Here is a 15,268-nt window from a genome sequence, read left to right as displayed (position 1 = left end):
TGTAGTCACATTGCACATCACACCACCAGTATTTATTTATGTTATAACTCAAAGTTTGTACCTTTTGACCACCTTCATTCACTTCCCCCACCACCCAACCCCACTTCTGGTAAATCAAAACTATGAAATAGTTCTTCTATGAGTTTGATTTTCTTCTTTTTGATTTAGCATTTAAGTATTTGTCTTTCTCTGTCTGACTTATTTCACTTATCGTAATACCTTCAAGGTATATCCACATTATGCAAATGGCAGGATCTCCTTCCTTTTGATGGCTTACTAGAACTCCACTGCACGTGTGCACACACACCCACATGCACGTACATATACCTACCACGCTTTCTTCATCCATATGTCAACAGACACTTAGGTTCTAAATATTATTGCATTGTACATTTTAAGTGGGTGAATTACATGGTATATAAATTATATCTCAATATAGATATCTATAAAAGGAAGAAAGAGATGGAAGGGAGGAAGGAAGGAAGGAACGAACGAAGGAAAGAAAAAGAAATATAGTGGTCCACATACTTGAAAAGATAAGGAGTGGATCAAGGAAATCAAATCTCAAGAGCTTCTTAGTATATTCCACAAAGGGATCTTGTGGGTTGCTGAGGGAATCGATGTTCACTCCAAATGCTGTGCCAGTAATCACATCCATGCTGTAGGCCCCAAAGAAGCTGCGTAGAGAAAGATAGGAACAACTAAAATCAACACCTCTTTACTCTCCTTACCCAACACATATAACAAGAAGTGCATGTGAAATCAGATGCCCAGACAAGGCAGGTAGAGAGCCACACTCTTTCAGAACCACCTGTTGGTCCATGGCAGAGTCTATGCTACTATCACTCACACATGAGGTGTGTCTGAGGTGCCAGTGATGCAGCTGGCCCTGTGTCAGGAGGGCTGGGGACACTAAGGCAAGTTAGACGTCCCCCCACAAACTCAAGGAGCTCAGTCATAGAGGGATAGACACCCATAATCAGACAAAGTACAGTAGTGTGTTTTGACTACAGGCAATAATAGGTGTATAAGGACTGTGTCTGAGCAGAACCAAGGGTGTAAAATTAACTCGTCCTGGGGGAGTCAAGAAAGGGGACGCTGATATGGATCTTGCCTCACCACAGAACCTGTGCTCAGAGCTGATTCCTCTTCAGTGAATTACAGAACAGTAGCACCCTGTTCTGAGTTGCCAGGAACATCATCCCTCACTGTCTTACACCCCTGCTAAGGACCCTGAAAGACCCACACTTCCTCAACTCCAGTGGTCTGTGGTTGACCTGAGGGCAGACTCATTTCTGTAAAAGGTAAAGAGTAAAAATGATCAATTCTATGGTCATCCTACCCATAGCCTGTATGAGGCCTTCTGACTTTTTGGACTGACAGAAAGGGGAGTGGTGGCAAGATTTAACATTCAGTATTTGCAGGTGTCCTCAGCCAGATTGTGAAGAGATCTAAGTTGTTCCGAGTTCCATATTGTGATGATTGTACGTCACCCACTGCCTACCAGTATGTACCAAGTCTCTTCCCTGCCACCATTCCATGCCATCCACACTCAAGATGGGTGCAGTCACGTTTCTTCCTTCTCTCCTGGCTGTCCTGCTTTTTTTTTGGTGAGCCACCTCTCTTTCTGGGATGGGCCTTTGGGAGTTGTACCACCACATACCTACTTCTGTCTGGTCACTACTGTAACTCAGCAGTGGGAATCTGGCTCCCTGGCAGGCAGCTGGAGGGTCTCAGTGGAGCTCAGGTACCAGCAGCCTCACCCCTACTTACTCTTTCACGGTGATGGGCTTGCCTTTCTCTGCTTCCTTTCTCAGGTTCCTCACCAACACATCTCCATACGTGCTAATGATGGGGAACATCTAGACACAAAATAAACACCACCCGAGGTTAAATGTGGAGACTCAAGTCCTAGAAGGACCTGACTTTCCCATGAATGGAGAAGTGACATTTGATAAGGACTCTCATAATGTCTCTTCTAGGAGGTGAAGATAAAAGGCTATTTTAGGAAGCTCAAATTTAGTAGCCTCCTCCCTGGAAAAGGACTGTGATTTTATTTCCTACCTTATTCTTTAAGTTTCTAATTGAAAGTCCTCTTCTTTTCTTACCTGCTTGAGCTTTCCACTGGTGAAGGTTGGACACAGCAATGATCGTATTTTCTTCCATTGTTCATCCTCAGCCAGTGAGATGGCATTTTTCATAACTCCCACTGGACCAAACGTCTAGAGTTGAAAAAAACACATTTTACCCTACATAAGTTTTGAAAGTCTCGACATTTTTGGAAATTGTGTTCAATGTGCACCAATTATTCAACAAATATTTAGTGACTGTCTACTTGGAAGCAGGCCCTATGCTAGATGCTCAATAAATATTTATCCCAAATGCATAGCTTCCTGTGAGGGTCAAGGAGACATCCAGCCACCAGACATCATTTCCAGACTTTATATGCCAATCTCCTTTTAAATGAAATGACCCACATAGTAGGAGAACTGTTCTTCCAGAGGAACAGACAGGCATAAGACCTAGTTCATCCTCCTGGGCTGTGCAAAGTACAAGGGTATTGGTGACAGACAGCCAGATAGCCTTGGCAAAGTGTATGTTGACTCAGACAGGTTCTGTCTTTACATATATCTAAAGCCTGAGCAAGTGGAAAAAGGGATGTCTTGATATGGTGATTGTTTCTAAAAACAGTGCTTAGCACTTGAAAGATTAGGAATCTATTTGCTAGTCTGAAGAAATAATGCAATTACACAAAAAACATTTTCCCCTATATTTTTTGCCCAGGATAAGAAGGAAAAAAGGTAATTCTCTATCTCAACTTGGGACTGGCTATCAAACCAAGCTGCTTGGAAATTTCCACATTCTTCCAAAATAAAATTTTATTTTAAAACAGATATTTCCAACACCCATTCATGATGAAAACTCATCAACTAGGAGGAGAGGGAAACTTCCTCTACTTGATAAAGGGCATATGCCAAAAACAAAGCAAAACAAAACAAAACAAAAAAACTATAGCAAAAAAAAAAAAAGTCAGTACTTTGCAAAGATCAAGTAAATAAATTGAAGTACTAACTTAAAATCTCTCCATAAAATATCCCAGGCCCAAATGAGTTCATTGTTAAAATATATAAAACATTTAATGAAAAAATAACCAACCAAGAATACTTTTCCCAAAAAAGGGATCCTTCAGAAATGAGGGAGGAATAAAGAAATTTTTAGACAAACAAAAGCAGAAAGAATTTGTCACTACTAGAACAGCCTTACAAGGAAGGTCTTCAAGCTGAAAAGACAGAACACTAACTAGTAACATGAAATCATATGAAATAATAAAACTCACTAGTAAATGTAAATATATAGTCAAATTCAGAATACAGTAATATTGTAATGGTGGTGTGCAAGTCACTTATGACTCTAGGGTAAATGTTAAAAGACAAAAGAGTTTTTAAAAAGTATAGCTAAAATAATTTGTTAATAGATACACAATATAAAAAGATGTACAATTCACCCTTAATCAATTCAGGTTTGAACTACGCAGGTCCACTTACAGGTGCATTTTTTTCAATAGTAAATACTACAGTACTACATGATCCATGATTGGTTGAATCTGTGGATATGAAACCACGGACGGAGGAACCTCAAATACAAAGGAACCACATAACAGAGGACGGACTATAAGTTATATGCAAATTGACTACAGGGAAGGTTAGCACCCCTAACCCCAACACTGTTCAAGGATCAACTATAAACTATGACATCAAAAACATAAAATAAGTAGGGGAGGGAGAGTAAAAACATTCAGCTTTTGAATGAGAATAAATAGGCTGTTATATGTATGTATAAGATGTTTTCTGTAAGCTTCACTAACCAGTAAGTAAAACCTATAGTTGATAAAGAGATAAAGAAGAAGGAATCAAAGATACCACTATAAAAAAATCATGAAATAACAAAGGAGACAAGAAGAAGAGAAAAAGAAGAAACAAAGAATCTATGAAACACCTGGATTAAGAAAATGGCAACGGTAAGTCTGACCTACAATCCCTTTAAATGCAGATGAACAGATGAATGGATAAAGAAATGTGTGCGTGTTTGTGTGTGTGTGAATAATTATATATATAATGGAATGTTATTCAGCTTGAAAAAAGAAAATCCTGCCATTTGCTAAAACATGGATGAAACTTGAGGACAACACACTAAGTGAATTAAGCCAGACACAGAAGGATAAATATCACATGATCTCACTTATATATGGAATCTAAAAAAAACAAAAAAATTCAAACTGATAGTAACATAGAGAAGAATGGTGCTTATCAGAGGCTAGTGGGAGATGGGATGGGGGAGGGGGAGAAGATATTGATCAAAGGGTACAAATTTTCAGTTATCAGGTGAATAAATGGAGACCTAATTTACAGTATGGTGACTCTAGTTAATAATACTGTAATGCACACTTGAAATTTACTGAAAGAGTAGATCTCAAACGTTCATACCACTCACACACAAAAGGTAATCATGAGGGGGGATGTATGTGTTAATTAGTTTGTGGTAATCATTTCACAACATATACATATATCAAAGCATCATGTTGAGTACACCTTGAGTATATACAATTCTTTTGTCCAAAATAAACCAATAAAAAATTTTAGGTGGTGAAAGCTCAGGAAAAATGCACCATTCTTTTCCTACATTATAAAAAGTTTGAACTAGTGCAGTAAGTTCTAGCTAGTGCAGCAAGACAAGAAAAATAAATGAAAGGCATACCGATTGGAAAAGAAAAAAGTGTTGCTATTTTCAGTTGACATAATTGTCAGTATAGAAGTTCTCAAGGAAATAATAGGGAAACTTCTAGAACTAATAAATGACCTGAGCGAGTTAGTAGCATATAAGATCAACACACAAAACTCAACCCCATTTCTATATGATAACAATGAATATGTGACAGCACATTAAAAACACAGTACCAGTTACAATCACTCTAAAGAAAATGAAATAATTTAGGTGTAAATAAAACAAAACATGTATGAAATCTCTATGCTGAATACTACAGACTGCTGTGAAATGATCAAAGAAAGCCTAAATAAATTGAGAAACAATACTACGTTCATAGATTCAAACATGTGACCTAGTAAAAATATAGATTTTCCCCAAGTTGATGTAAGGGTTAATTCAATTCTTATCAAAACCTCAGCAAGTATTTTGCAAACATAGATTAGCTTATCCTAAATTTGTAGGGAAAGGCAAAGGACCTAAAATAGTTAAAACAATTCTGAAAAAAATTAAGTGGGGGGGATAGTCTACTTGCTAAGACTTACTGTGCAACTACAGTCATCAAGATTGTGTGGTACTGGGGGAGGGATAGATACGTAGATCAATGAACTGAACAGAGAGTAAGAAATAGACCCACAGAAATAGGCCCTAATGATTTTTGACAATGGTGCAAAAGCTATTTAATGAAGGAAGGAGTCTTTCCACAAATGGTGGAGGAACAACGCAGACATTTACAGGCAAAAAAAAAAAACCAAAAAAAACCCCAAAGACAAAAGAACTATGACCTAAGCTCACATGTTATACAAAAATCAACACAAAATGGATCATAGACTTGGGCTTCCCTGGTGGCGCAGTGGTTGAGAGTCCGCCTGCCGATGCAGGGGACATGGGTTCGTGCGCCAGTCTGGGAGGATCCCACATGCCATGGAGCGGCTGGGCCTGTGAGCCATGGCCGCTGAGCCTGCGCGTCCGGAGCCTGTGCTCCGCAACGGGAGAGGCCACAACAGTGAGAGGCCCGCGTACTGCAAAAAAAAAAAAAAAAAAAAAAAAAGATCATAGACTTAAATGTAAAACATAATACTATATACTGTTTAGAGGAATAAGGGAGAAAAACTTTGGAACCTAGGACTAGGTAGAGGTTTCAGACTTGACATCAAAGGTACAACCCATAAAAGAAAAAATTGACAAAACTGGCCTCATCAAAATTAAAAAAAAAAAATTTTGCTGTGCTAAAGACCCTGATAAGAGGAAAAGACAAGGTACTCACGGTGACTATAAAAGAATAGTAGGAGGGGGTGTTATGGTGATGGAACAGTTCTATATATTGATGGAGGTAGTTACACAAACCTAAATACATGATAAATTTTCATACAGCAACACACACGCAAAAATGAGTGCACAAAAAACTGATTAAAACTGAATAAGCTCTGTGGATAGAATCAATGTCAATTTCCTGCTTTGATACTGTACTATAATTTTTCAAGATATTATCATTGGGAGAAACATGACGAGGGTACATAACATGTATTTTTTTCTTTTGAGAACATGCTGTGAATTTATAATTATTTCAAAATGAAAATTTAATAATTAATTAATTAAAAATTTAAAATGCATGCCTACCCGCCGGTTTGTGAAGACAGAATAACATTCTTTCACTAGCACTGTTTTGATCATGTCTAGATCTGTGATAGCCAACACGGGCTGTCGACCATCAAAAAACCTGTGTAGGGAAAACAGAGCTGATTAAACTTAATGAGCCAGTTTCTGCAGCTGGAGCCACAACCAGAAGTCCAGATTTTCAACTAGATGTTACATAATCCCTACTACTAGAGATCATGGTTAGAAATAACATTAAAACATGGGTTAGGGGGCTTCCCTGGTGGCGCAGTGGTTGAGAGTCCGCCTGCCAATGCAGGGGACACAGGTTCATGCCCCGATCCGGGAAGATCCCACATGCCGCAGAGCGGCTGGGCCCGTGAGCCATGGCCGCTGAGCCTGCGCGTCCGGAGCCTGTACTCTGCAACGGGAGAGGCCACAACAGTGAGAGGCCCGCGTACCGCAAAAAAAAAAAAAAAAAAAAAAAAAAAAAAACATGGGTTAGGTCTAGGTGGTGTGTGTATGGGTATTTCCTATACCAACTTCATAATTCTTAGGGCTTTAAAATATTTCATATCAAAACATAAGTTAGCTTAGTAAATAATTGAAGGCAAGTTAATTAACTTGAAACAAAAAAATAATTAATTACGGAGAGTCCACCCATTCTGTCATTTTTGAAGATATATCAAAAGCATGAAAAATGCAATGATGTAATAGCTGAAACTTGTAGACACACTGATCATAAATATGTACAATGTATCTGCAAATGGAAGAAGATCAAGAATGCTCAAAAGTGAAAGTAGGATTATGAAAGGTTTCTTTGCTCTATTTTCAAAAATACGCTTACTTTATACTTTTTTAAAGGAAATCATATTTTAAATAACAAGGAGATATCCTTGGTAGCATCAAGGATTTGAAACAAAAGGACTGAGAGAATCAAGTAATTCAGAGGAACATGTATAAATTCATTTTTAAAATATTTTCTTTTCACTATTTATATTTATTCTTCGACATGGGTTCCAAGAGGGCCTAGGGCTCCATGTTGGTGACTGACATCCATCAGCAGCTAGGCAGGTCCACTTTTGACACATGTACCACACAAAGCTGACTCCTCAAATGTGACACATCCCAATTTGGCCTGATCTCCTGACTGTCAGGATGCCCGTTCATGGGAATGGGCCACTGGCATGAGGTTGACTCTAAGTTAATCACACTGTCTTCCGGCATTTTGTTTCCTCTATCAATCGTTTGCGATGGCTAGAACACAATGGAAGGTTTTCTGCATGTTACCTATTATTCCTCTGACTTCACACAGGAATTTCAGATGGTTTTGTGATCACATATAAAAATGGATGAGAACTAAAACTGAGAGGGTTTAAGTGAGTGTCGTGTGCATTTAGTGTTGAAGCAGTGACGGAAGGGATTGAGGAGGCACTTAATCTGCTTTTTCATCTGACTGACCATATTTCTTGGATGATTTCCCTTCTTCCCATCATGTTTTTTCAAAAACACCTGGGTGGAGAAGGGATAGTGGTTTGGGGTGACCCTTTATACTCATGATGTCACTCCAGCCTTAGTATTTCTTACACTCTGAGTTAAAATTCAGATTCTTGGGCCCCATCCCAGATCCTCCAGGTTCAGTGTTGCTGGCGGGTGGGGCCCAAGGCTTAATTTTTAACAAGCCCTCCCAGGTGGTTCTTATTTACACCTAAACATGAGAAACATTTTCTAAAAAGAGAACTGGGATCTACTATGAAAGAGTGACTCCATCCAGAGCTCAAAAGTACTAAATGTTGGAGGGGCATTTGGAGCTGGTCCAGTGGCAATCCAGTGCTACGTGTTTTTCCACGCAATCACGTTGCCTTTTGGGGCCATGGCAACTCAGCAGAGCCCTATGGTTTCTGAGAACTTGATGAGAGAAGATGAAGAGGTACAGAGAGGAAGAACTTTCTCCCACTTGCTTTTGGCAAATAGTCACCACGTTACACCTCTCCTGCTGCTCGCACCAAACCTCCAGCAGCTGCAAAAGGGACCAGCCACTGCAATCAGCTGGGGCCACTCTACAAAATCATCAAGTCCTTCAGCCCATCGGAAACACTATGTGTTAGAAATATCCCACATCTCTTCAAAGTCAGAGGAATAGAGTAGTTAAAGCAATACCAGTATACACGTCTACTGAAAAGTCTTGACTTAAAAAAAAACAAACTAAACTACATAAGTGCAGAGAAATTTTTAAAAAGCTGAGCAGAAATGGTTTCCTTTTCTTGTTACCTATACCCCCGAGTCCTTCTTTGAAAAGGACATATTAAATCCAAAATTTAGGTAAAGGAGTTTTGGTTTTTAATTAAAAGTGAATCATGTGGGAGACGATAAAAGCATACATTTGTGAGCAGATATTAGAATGTTCTGGAATAATGCATTTTATGCAATTAAAGGTGCCCCAAGGAAGGAAAAAATGGCGAAGGGGGGAAGAGCAAGGTACTGGGCATAAAGTGATGTTAGGAGTCCCTGGGCCTCAAAGTCTGGAGCAAAGTGATGACCTGTGACTCTCCAGGCCTGACTCAGACTGTGGACCAGGACACCTGGTGACATCTGGGATCCCTGGTAGAACAAGCCTCCAAAGCTTTACGATAGATGACTTCATCCTAGGAAGCTCTGGACTGAGACTGTCCTCCACACCACAAGGGGGCGCCACATCATAACAAGTCTACACAATGGAAGTTTCCAGAATACTCACCCCCACATTTTCCCATACTTTTTAAAACATTTATTGTCAAAATCCCAAATACCCTGCAAGAAAAAAAATTGGATTATTAGTTTAAATGTATTGAACTTTACCTCTAATTAGGACAAAAATTACTTGAATCGCATGGTATCAGGCTTCCTATTTCCCACTGGCAAATGCAAGGAAACACTTTTTCAGAGACATCTTAGGGGAAAGAAGACAAAATAGAGGAGATTTTTGAAATGGAGAATTTAAAATCACTCGAATTTTCTTTGAGTATTGTAGATACTAAACACTTACCCTTGTCAATGAATACTAATTACTCCTTGTCTTTCTGAGGGTTTTTGCTTGAGCACCGTGTTGTCTCTAAAATCTCATAACCCTCTGAGTTAATCCTCCAGGGACAAGTGAGAAAACTGAAGCTGAGGGTAAGAGTTTCCTACACACACTTGCATCTCCTAGTTAAGCAGCCTTTTCATTTATCTCATGAGCCCCCTCTAGAATTCTAGCAGAATAAGGGAGTTAAGGCGCCAGTAACTTCTTTGGGTCTAGCAGTAAACAAAACATCTAGGGCGTGTGGTGAGTGATAAAGTGAGTGAGTGAATGAATGAATGACAAAGTAGATCGCCTTCTAGTTTTCCAGCTCAGCACGGAAAAGATGGGGAGATACCACAACTACACAAAGGACAAAGGACAGTGCAATTAAAACACTTGCCCTGAGTTTTCACTTCTGTAACTTAAAAACAAACAACAACAAAAACCTTCCTGTAGCTAACTTTCTGCTGTGATATTTGATGGTTTAACTATGCAAAAGAAAGTCCCAGAAATGTGGGTCTCGGAGTGCATCTACTAAGGAGTTCATCCGGGAAAGGTGGAAAATAAATTATTGCTTTTTCAGAGAGAAAACAGTTCATGAAGTTCACAGGCAGTAATGAGACAATGAAGACCTCAGTTGGGAGAATCAGGATCTGAGAAACAAGGCTTATGTCTGCAGGAAAGGAAATCTGAGCCAGAGAGCAGCCTACACACAAGGCTCTGCCCCCTGGACACATGGACGTAGCTCATGACCTTCATTTCAGGGGCCAGGCCCTGGGCAAGGCATCAGAGCTGGATTAATATCAAGGCTCAGCCAGAATTCATAGTCCATATGCCACCTAGTACATTCTGTTCAGTTAAATTAAAATTTTAATAATTTTGCCAAATCCTGTCCTTTCTAGTGATTTTCCATAAGTAATTCTGCCTTGTTTTTTTGTTTTTTAACCACAGTTCATTTAGTAGTTAAATATCTGAAGTCGAAGACAACCACTATCCAGTCTCCGTTATACTCTCTCTCTGCTCAAACTCATCCATGAGGTGCCTCCTCTGAAGACACAGAAGTAAAGCAGAAAGTTCTTGTTCCATCTCTCAAATCTCCAAAATAGTCACCGGTACAAGAGGTGGATTAGAGCATGGAAATAACTTCTGGGGTTAGCAGTTCTTGAGGGAATTCAAGTATGTGCAAATTACTCAACGGTGAGTACTAGGGTTGCCTCAGAAAGTGAAGTTTCCAATCAATCCAGGAGGAATTTCTTTTAAAAGGGTACCCACAGCACATGCTAGCAAAAGGAAAGTCTGACTGTAGTGTAGGCAGCTTAATAAGCCACGACCAGGCACCCTCTTCATGCTTTTCTCCTAATACTAAGGGGATGGTGCCTTCCTGGGAATCTGCACCTGGCAGAAAGAAAATCCTCTTCACAATACTCACCAGATGGAAAATCAAGTCCTGTGCTGAATCAGCTAGAGAGCTGGGCTGTCTGAGGCCGCAAAACCTGAGGCTCCTAACAGCTGAAAATGGAGCCATGGGGTAAACTTGGCCATGTGCTGAGTGGAGCCTATGGTGTCGTTTCTGGAAAGCATGAAACTTCAGACCTTTCTCTTGAGAAGGGGAAATTTTATCATGGAACTCAGCTGAGATTTGCAACCAGAAGAAGCAAAGCTGGAGCTCAAACATCACGCACCTTTTGGTAGGACAGAATATTTCCAAAATAAGGCAGAGGTGTTGGCCCAGGAATCCCCAGCTTCTTAAAAAGTCCATGTGAATAAGTTCCGTATCTATAAAGTGAAAGAGGAAACCAGGTCACAGGGATTGTGTAGTAAGTGCTGGAGCTGGCCAGTCACTGACTCAGAACTGGACAGTCAACCTAGGGAGGTAACATGTAGGTGATAACTAATAACAGTGATTCCAAAAGTGATATTACATCCACTCATCACCTCCTTTCCCACCTGCACTGTGAGACCCACAAAAAGTAATGATGATTAGATAAAAGCAGCTGAAGTCTTCACCGTCCCAATCCTAGAATGAATACTTGATAAATGTTTCCAATTTGAGTGTTCCTGAGAAGTTGAGGCAGGAATCTTCCAGGGAATTAATCATGTTTATTAGTTACTTGACTCTTCCATGATTTGGAGATTCTCATTCTAGGTAGAAAGGGGAAAAGGTTTTTTTTTGGTAGTACCCAAAGCTTTAGCAACTTCTGGTCCATTAACTTGGATCTTCAAAACAGACAAGGAAAGGGAGACCTGATTAGCACCCCAAGTCCAAGATCACAGAGGAGACAAGCCTGGACAGTTACTCACATATAGAGAAGCACGAGGATGGTAGCCAGGAGAACCCAGGTTTCCGTGGAAAAGCTTGAGATTGGGTCCATGGCCACTTTCCTCTGAGTTTCCCTCCTCTGAGTTTCCTTTCAGCTGTGTGTGCTATTCTTTGCAGGCCTTTGAGTGTGGAGTTTCCCTTCCTGGCCAGTGGAGATTCAGTGAGGCTGGAAGGTTTATGTTCTGGGAAGGGGGTGGAGCTGGAGCTGCAGCCAGTAGAAGGGCCACCTGTGCTCCACCTGCATGAGCCCTCCCTGCCTTGATGGTTGGCAAAGCATCAGGGACACGCCAGTTCGACGTCCCTTGAGTTGGTATCTGTGACAATTCAATATCAACTCAATCAGTGTTATCAGTAAGCCCAACTATTACAGAAACTCACATAAAGCCACTGACCATATCTCCTCTAAACTACCCTTGTCCCCATAACTGCCCACACTTTAAAATACCTGAAATTCTTCCAACAAGCTAGGTCTACAGATCTTTACCCATGCAGTTTCCTCTGCCTAGAAATGTCCTTGTTTCCTCTCTAAGTCTCCTGTTCATCCTTCAAGTCCCAGCTCAGACAGAACCCACCGTTTTAGAGACTTTCCTAACCAACTTCCTTGAACAGATATAACCTCTTCTTCCTCTGGCGAACTTCTGTCCTCTGCACACAGTTTTAATATGTCCATCACGATTGTTGGATTCCTTACCTAGTTCCCCCACCAGATTGAGAGCTTGTGCACAGTCTGGGTATTCGTCACCATCATGTCCCTGGAACCAAGACAGTGCTTTCTGCCGAGTGGGAATGAGAAAGTTTGGTGGACTTGAGCTGGTGGAGGTAAGATCACTGGGCCACTCTATGTCCTTTTCAAGCGGCTCTTTGGTGACCACACCATCTTCCTGGATTATTAATACAACAAGAGAGCCTGGCTGCACCTCGGCCACCATCCCTGCACATTCAGGATGATCCATCAGGATTCTATTGACAAGAAGGCTCCTGAGGGAGAGACAGGATATGGAGGGGATGGTGATGGCACACTAAGGAGTATGGATTCAGGCTGATTCCTGTCCTGCCCTCAGATAGTCCTGCATTAGCAAGTTAGACAGATTCTAGACCAAAGAATGGCCCCCTATCTCTGGAGAAGCTGCAAGTCCAAGATCAATGGGTGTAAAGAGGAGAAACAGCCTGATAGCCAAGCGGGCCCCACCTCTTTATCCACCAGTGTTGTGGCACACACAGTATACAGGACTCCAAAAAGATGGTATGAGGTTTTTCTATGGGGCAAAGTGGCGTCAGAGCAGATGGCTTCCTGCTTTTTGACAAGTAGGGAATTTATAATGGGTATGAGGACCTGGCAAGGAGGAGGCTTACATTAGAGGTCAGTGTCATCTGTGAGCCCGCACCCCGTTCCTTATGAGAGAAACCTGAGGATTGAGGGTCTGGAAATTACATGGCCTCACTGTCATTATTCTGACCCAGGTCCTGGGATTGCTTGGCCTGGAAAACCATGAATTACGTAAAAAACAAAATCTCAAAGATTCTTAAACTCAACAGAAACACAAGACATTTAAGCTGTGCTTGTGCACTTCCTTCTCTCTTTATCCTTTCTCACTTTAAGTCCTTCTGCAGAAAGTGATACCCATCTTTCACCAACTCTTTCCCTCCCTCTGACTTGAAAGTCCCCAGGGCTCCTGGACAACAGCCTGAGAGGGTGGATGTCTCATTGGTTAAATGCAGTAAGTCCCAACTATGTCACCTGCCTTCTTTTGTTTCCTTGGGGACTTGTCATGCAGCATGAAATTTCTACCATCATAGTTTGTCATCTTTGGGTTCAGACTTTCTCCAGGAGACACCTGTTAAAATCCATAGCTGCCACTGGAAATACAATGCCTGAATACATCTATTCATTCGTGCGTTGATTCAAGGTCAAGTGGGTGAATGTCAGGTGCAGGTATTGCGCTGGGCTGGGGGCTAGAAGCCATACAGTCTCCTTCCTTGAGAGCAGCTTCCAAGTGGAGGGAGTGAGACACACAACCATGCTTAGTATGTGGCATACCTCTGGAATCTCTGAAAAAAGAATGGAGCCCTACAGAGAGGTAGTGAAGGAGGGAAGTGGCTGCAAGCCTGAATACCGACAAAGGACAGGCCTGGGAAACTGGAAGATGATCCCCAGGAACAGTAGGATAGAAAGTCCCTGAAACTCTGATACATTTCTGCCCTCTTTCGGTAACTTCTCTGTGCGCTGTTAAGTAGAGTCGTGTTACAGCCCCCAGGTTACAGATGTAGAGACTGTGGCTTAGTGACTGCAGGTGGCTTCCCAACAGCTGTTGATCACAACCTGTCATATGTAAGCTAACATGAAGATAGATTGGCAAGTCTTCTGCACTGAAATGCCAGTATGCAATGTTTGCTGTTTCGTGATAAGGGTCACTATGGGAAATAGTGAGACCCGAGGCTGCAGCAGCAACTTGGTTACAATCTGGCTCCTATCTCCATGGCTACCCCTGCCCAGGAGCTCCCCCACGGGTCTCCAGAACCAAGGACTCTATCTCACCTCACCAGGAATAAAGACAGGTGCAGGTCATGAGGACACTAAGGGTCTTGTGTGTAGGATCCACCTCTCTATGTTCCCAACTGAGAGGAACATAAAATACACCCCACATGGGATGATTGGGGTGTTGTCTGATAACTACTGACAACTTAATTCACTCAACTAAACTCACAGCCTTTCTTATTCTTCTTGAGAACAAAACCATTTATAGAAACTATATGATTTCATCTTCCTCCAAAACACACACTTGGCTATGATGATTTTCTCACTAAGCCTTATATGACCATCACCTGCCCTATTCACCGCAGGGCTGGTCCAGCTGGTTGGAATCTATCCCAATGGCGATAGGATAGTCATTTCCTGGGAATAAAATGTAGCCAGTACCACGTCCTAACCAATATAAATAGCCTTGCTCTGCAAGGGGAAATAATAGAAGGCATGATCTTTGTGCCCCTTCATTCACAGCCAGGAAGACCTAACGGGAAGCGACGTATAGACTAAGATTGTGAAGGAAGACATGTGTGCCTGAAGATCACCCCACACCCCATGTCTCTCATCTAGTCGTTTGTGTACTAATGGGCTCGTCATGTACTTTCAAAGCTCTTTTCTCAATGCCTAGGGCACAAATATGACTAAAATCCAGACAGTATTCAGGTTGAAGACAGAGACAAATAGGTAGTTATAGTACAGCCAAGGTAAACTAATTATACAAGTTTCAGAAACAGTGTCTTCATCAACTATAAATGGCTTATCTTCTCAGTCCTTAGCAATGAGCTGGAGTTGAAAATCAAATAACACTCAGGGAGGCGTTAGCTCACTAATAGGTGAACAGGGTGTCAGGGACTCAGTGATGCAAGAGGCACTGTCAGTCTGCTATTCCTGTCCTTTTATATTGTTTGCCTAGGTGGCTCCTCTTCTGGGAAGCCTGTCCTGATGTCCACTGGCTGAAAGAATTGCCCACCATATGGGGAGGCAGTGTTGCTCTGGAGTGATTTGTGTGTTAGACTCAAATTTCACA

The 15,268-nt window shown here is 41.4% G+C and overlaps 1 protein-coding gene across 1 annotated transcript in view; it reads right to left on the bottom strand.

Annotated features, from left to right (window-relative positions):
* LOC137206686 (cytochrome P450 3A29-like) overlaps positions 1 to 11,769 on the bottom strand; it is a 29,789-nt gene extending 18,020 nt beyond the window's left edge. The window contains exons 1-7 of the mRNA XM_067705672.1: positions 11,699 to 11,769; positions 11,080 to 11,173; positions 9,095 to 9,147; positions 6,382 to 6,481; positions 2,109 to 2,222; positions 1,774 to 1,862; positions 529 to 677 (exon numbers count right to left, since the gene is read on the bottom strand). Coding sequence (XP_067561773.1) covers positions 529 to 677; positions 1,774 to 1,862; positions 2,109 to 2,222; positions 6,382 to 6,481; positions 9,095 to 9,147; positions 11,080 to 11,173; positions 11,699 to 11,769 — 670 coding nt within the window. The remainder of the gene's footprint in view (positions 1 to 528; positions 678 to 1,773; positions 1,863 to 2,108; positions 2,223 to 6,381; positions 6,482 to 9,094; positions 9,148 to 11,079; positions 11,174 to 11,698) is intronic.
* Between the last annotated feature and the right edge of the window lie 3,499 nt (positions 11,770 to 15,268).

Source organism: Pseudorca crassidens, chromosome 15 (genome assembly GCF_039906515.1).
Source record: "Pseudorca crassidens isolate mPseCra1 chromosome 15, mPseCra1.hap1, whole genome shotgun sequence".
In the NCBI taxonomy this organism is placed as follows: Eukaryota; Metazoa; Chordata; class Mammalia; order Artiodactyla; family Delphinidae; genus Pseudorca; species Pseudorca crassidens.
This window is presented reverse-complemented; position numbering and strand designations above follow the sequence as displayed.